General features: G+C 33.4%; 1 protein-coding gene across 1 annotated transcript; it reads right to left on the reverse strand.

Annotated features, from left to right (window-relative positions):
• Positions 1-1,982: 1,982 nt before the first annotated feature.
• Positions 1,983-4,497, reverse strand: LOC120155708 (E3 ubiquitin-protein ligase MIEL1-like). Its single transcript, XM_039167195.1, has 12 exons — positions 4,231-4,497; positions 4,046-4,133; positions 3,851-3,907; positions 3,741-3,773; positions 3,558-3,635; positions 3,336-3,379; positions 3,198-3,238; positions 2,713-2,795; positions 2,543-2,634; positions 2,397-2,466; positions 2,217-2,258; positions 1,983-2,126 (listed from the first exon to the last, which is right to left on the reverse strand). The coding sequence occupies exons 1-12, from the start codon at positions 4,287-4,289 to the stop codon at positions 2,001-2,003; spliced, it is 813 nt and encodes a 270-aa protein (XP_039023126.1). The 5' UTR covers positions 4,290-4,497; the 3' UTR covers positions 1,983-2,000.
• Positions 4,498-4,710: the final 213 nt, after the last annotated feature.

Raw genomic sequence — 4,710 nt, forward strand, 5'->3', positions numbered from 1 at the left:
GATTCATCTTTTGAGAAGATGAATAATCCAAGTCTTGAATTAATACAACAAGATCTACCAATCGGTCTCTACACAAACTCTCTTCACTTTCAATTGCTTTCTTTTCTTCAATTTTACATAAATGCAAACTCCACCATTTTATTTTTCATCACTTTTACACCATTCTTACATGCATGACAATAATCGAAATTGATTTGCTTCAATTAAATATATTCCGAAGTTTCACGTTTTCACTGCGCATTCAACCACACGTCATTCAGATCTATAATTCTTTTAACTGTAATATTTAACATTCTCAAATAATTTCTTTGCATGGTTTCCTTCAAAATATTCCTGAACCTGTACGTGGATTTCAGAATAACGTACATCAAGTACATAATTAACTATAAAAGAGAAAAAATGTTCTTTAGTCGAGGCAACAAGGTAAACTAGATCCATGCAAGTATAAACATCATTATTAGTTAATCCAAGGCCTTACTGCATCTATCAGACTAAACTGGTTGGTGTTGGTTGATTTACTTTAAGACAGATCGAATCAGAATGGTATAAACGCTCTATTCTTTCGGGTTTTGTAACACATTTATTAATTCGGATATGAAAGTTCTTAACAACATTAGGATCGATTGAAAAAGAGATTGAAAGAAACCAAATGGTTCGATCTACAGCAATATTTCTTTTCAAGATGCAAAGTATTACATGGATTTTTTGCAGCTCCAGGGTTACACATATAATGTTAACTAAAAACATTCATTTTAAAGTGAATCACAACGTGATAGAGTAAGAATTTAAATAAGATATTTTTTGTCGGAACTACGGAAGACAACTTATCTAATCAGATTTGTCAAAGAGAATCAAATTTTCGTTAGGATGTATAATGACATTAACCTTTCTCAAGATTCAGTTGATCATCTACGATTCACGTCGTTAACAATGTTCATGCGAGAAGGATCGATTACAAGATGTACATAATTTTCGCCAGATGCTTCTTAAGAAAGAATTCATAATTGGTTTACAAGTTCTTGTCAGAATTTTACAGATAAAATTAAATATAGTGCTGAAAGCCGTCGGACAAGAAAATAGTTCACTTAAAAGAGGAAATTAATATCGTGGTATGGACTATTGTCTTAGAAGTAAATTCGTCTTGATTGGTGTAATCATTAAAATTGGCGTTTCCCTGAAGATTAACACAATTTTTCAATATTCGTATTCTGAATATCAAATTAAAAATTAATTGGTATTGCTTTTCTAGGAAAGATAAAATTAAGATCGAAAATATTTTCACTCAGTTGTAATATGACGATAAAAAAATAATATTCCAAAAAAGAGGAAAAAAAATTGATGTTATTGTTGTACCATTTAAAAGAGAAAATCAATATCTAATTATAGACGCAAACTGAGAACAAAAAGATAATAATTGTTATAAAAATAATTAATTGTCATAAATATTTCATAAAACATTTTTTAATATTTTAATGGCTAGTAACAATAAAATGTAAACTCTGTTAAAAATATTCTATCGATACGATTATATCTAAAAGAAATACTCACGAACTGAAACGAATCAAATCAAACGGTTCTTATCCGATCTGAGATTATTTGCATTAACTACTTTAGTAATCAAATATGGTTTTTGAGTTTAAAAAATCAAGTAAATCGATTATGTAAACACTCTTGTATTTTTTTTATTTTTGACATTAATGAAATTCTATTCTCTCTTTTTGACATTAATGAATTTTTTATTTTATTTTTGACATTAATGAAATTTTATTATGCCCCAAAAAAAAGGGGTTTACCAGATCATGAATGACATTATCAACCTAAATAAAAAGTGCCAGAGTAATTTGAATCATATACTATACTGATACATAATCAATCCAATGATGAAATACAAGTAAATGATCAAACATGTCATCAATAATTCGTCCTTCGGATTTTATGATTACACGTACGTACCTTAGATGCCTCGAGTTCGAATCGTTGGCTCCTCGGTCGTTATCTTTTCAATGAGGGAGTACCGGTGGGGCGATCATGCGGGTATTATATGATTTACAATGACTGCATTTCTGCCCTATTATGTGGAAGAAAACTTCCGTAGTGTCGTTGCAATCATTGCATAGGATCCAAACCTGCATTTGATTGTTAAATCAGTTGCAATAAACATGATCTGAATATACAGCAACAGGTTATTCGATGTGAACAAGAATCAGGGGTTGCACCTTCTTGTACCGGTAGTCCTCCGGCATTACAGCTGCTTCGATCTGACAAGAAAAACAACAAACAAGATAATTTTCTTGTCTATCAAACTTGGACAAAAACCAAATGAAGCAACTAAATCAAACACAAGGCTGTCAACAGGTATTTAGTGTTTGATGAGCTTAATATTGAAGAAGCGCTACCTCTTCATCTATCCTCTTCCAGGTTCTAGACATATCAATTACCGACTTTGAGCATATCGGACAACAATATCTGAGGAAACATAGAATTAAATTCAGAATAACAAGAACAATTAAGCTTATACAAGAAAGAACTTGTAGTCATTCACCTGTCGCGCTTTATCATCTCATAGTAACATTCGCAGTGCATCGTGTGACCACATTTCATCACAGTGGTATCCTTCAATGAATCGAATAGGTACTAGGGAAACAAAATGATGGACTGTTAGCAATATACAAAAGCATATAAATACAATTGCAGAAGGTAGAAAAGATTAACCTCGTAACATATGGGGCAGTGATGCTGCATCGAGTTCTCCACGCAAAAATGATTACCTTGCAAAGCAATGGAATAGCAAGACCCTGCACAGCAGTGAAAGTATGTACTGTTATGATGTACAAATAGCATGGAATAAAACAGATGCTGTAAGTATAAGGAAGGAATTCGGATGTTTAAATGACTTCTCCTAACTCGATTGATGTTTTCGGCGACTTTGCATCAAAACAACATAGTTTTAAATCACAGTAGAAGAATCTAAACATGAAATAGAGCTCATAAGCATAGCATATAAAAAACAAGAACAACTGTGAAAGCACATAACAGGGAAACTGGGAATAGTTCAAGACAATCCGTACTGAGAAATAAAAACATGGATTATTGAATATGACTAAATTTGATTTGGGGATTATAAAGTAAGAAGTGAAATTGAATCTAAGGACTTTCAACTAAACATGATAAGATAAGAAACGAGAACAAGAACATACCACACTTTTTGCAATGAAAAAAGTTATCCTGACCGCCAACTCTGTATCAGAAACCAGTCGATTAAGTCTCGCATGCCTTGAATCCAAGTAACCAAGATGAAAATAATAGTCATACATGCTTAAATCTTGGCAACTAACCTGCAGATCCCACACTCAAGGCAATGAAAGTGCTCTTTCTCGGTCTGCATGGATGATACGAGAGGTAAACATCAAAGGAAAGCAAGAAACGGTAAATAAGAAAGAATTCAAGGATCAAAATCCTATTTATTCCTTATAAACCAACTGAGGAATCAACATTGGAAATGAAGCAAGTTTATCAACCATTTCATTAATAAAATATTGGGAAAACTATATACTTACATCATCATCAAAGAACTTGCAAATATCACAAAAATATTCTCCCATATTGACGCCACAATTTGAACAAAGTTGAGCAACCTAGACAAACATGAAAAAAATCATCAAAAGTAAGAGCATAGGAGAAAACATCAAATAAAAAACTGTTCATTAGTGTATTAAAAGATGCAAATCTGAAACACAAACCTTCTGCTCCGTGTCACAAACCGAACAAATAACCTAAAAAGAAACAAATTAGGAGTGAAAGGCATATCATTAACATTATTAACTTGAAAACAAAGAAAAAAATTACACACTTGTTTAACGTCTTGACGAACGATCTCGTGCCTGTCTGAAGGGTTCTTTAACACGCTCTGAATAACCAATAAGTGAATTCAATACAATAAATACCCAGATCAAGAAGTTGCATGAGCAGTCACAAAATTGGAAAGTTTTATCTTAAAACAGAGAAAAACACGGGGGAATGCCAAAGAAATGTTAAAAACAAATACCGATGCCTCGTTATGGCAATGACGACACCAGAAAACCTCGTTGCAACATGAAGCTCGAATCTTACATCTCCTCCTATAATGTTGGCATCTAAATAAACCCAAAAGAAAGAAAGAAAGAAACAAATGAATGAATCGTAGATAGAAAAGACACCAAAGTAATAAGGAAATGAAGAAAGAAGAGATACCCATATCCCATCTTCCCAAAATGAAAGCGTTCATTGGCCGAAGAGGCTCCCGTCTCCATGAGTATTGGAAAACAAATCTTGTTCTTTCTCCTTTGGGTTTTTATTTTCCAGAGGAAACCCAGAAAGAGGAGGGGGTTTTCTGATTTGGGAAGACGGGATTTAATTGCCTTGGATTGTCGTGATTCTTTAAATGAACAAGAGAGGGAAGAGAAAGGGACGGAAAGCCCCTGCCTTCAAAGGCCACTCATTTATATAAATATTTTAATATTTGCATGAGAAGATGCAATCTTACATTGAAAGGCAAATGGGCAATGTAACAATTTATTAATTGAAATAAATGAGATTCTGGTGGGAGGAGATAAGGTGGGGGTCGAGTGGCAGTGATGACTTTGAGGGAAAGGGACCAGCGCCGCAGTATCAGCAAATCGAGTCTCAGTCCGTAAATGATCTTTCGGCAAGGCATTTTATCAAACATGTGCA

Source organism: Hibiscus syriacus, unplaced genomic scaffold, assembly GCF_006381635.1.
Source record: "Hibiscus syriacus cultivar Baekdansim isolate YM2019G1 unplaced genomic scaffold, ASM638163v2 tig00111206_pilon, whole genome shotgun sequence".
Taxonomy (NCBI): domain Eukaryota; kingdom Viridiplantae; phylum Streptophyta; class Magnoliopsida; order Malvales; family Malvaceae; genus Hibiscus; species Hibiscus syriacus.

Bases quoted from the DNA above. Each gene is read 5' to 3' on its own strand.
- LOC120155708 (XM_039167195.1), bottom strand. From the start codon at position 4,289: ATGGAGACGGGAGCCTCTTCGGCCAATGAACGCTTTCATTTTGGGAAG. The intron at 3,239-3,335 runs GTTAGTTGCCAA...TTTCTGATACAG, and splicing joins CTTGAGTGTGGGATCTGCAG to AGTTGGCGGTCAGGATAACT. The intron at 2,467-2,542 runs GTGAATGACTAC...ATGTTTCCTCAG, and splicing joins GAGATGATAAAGCGCGACAG to ATATTGTTGTCCGATATGCT.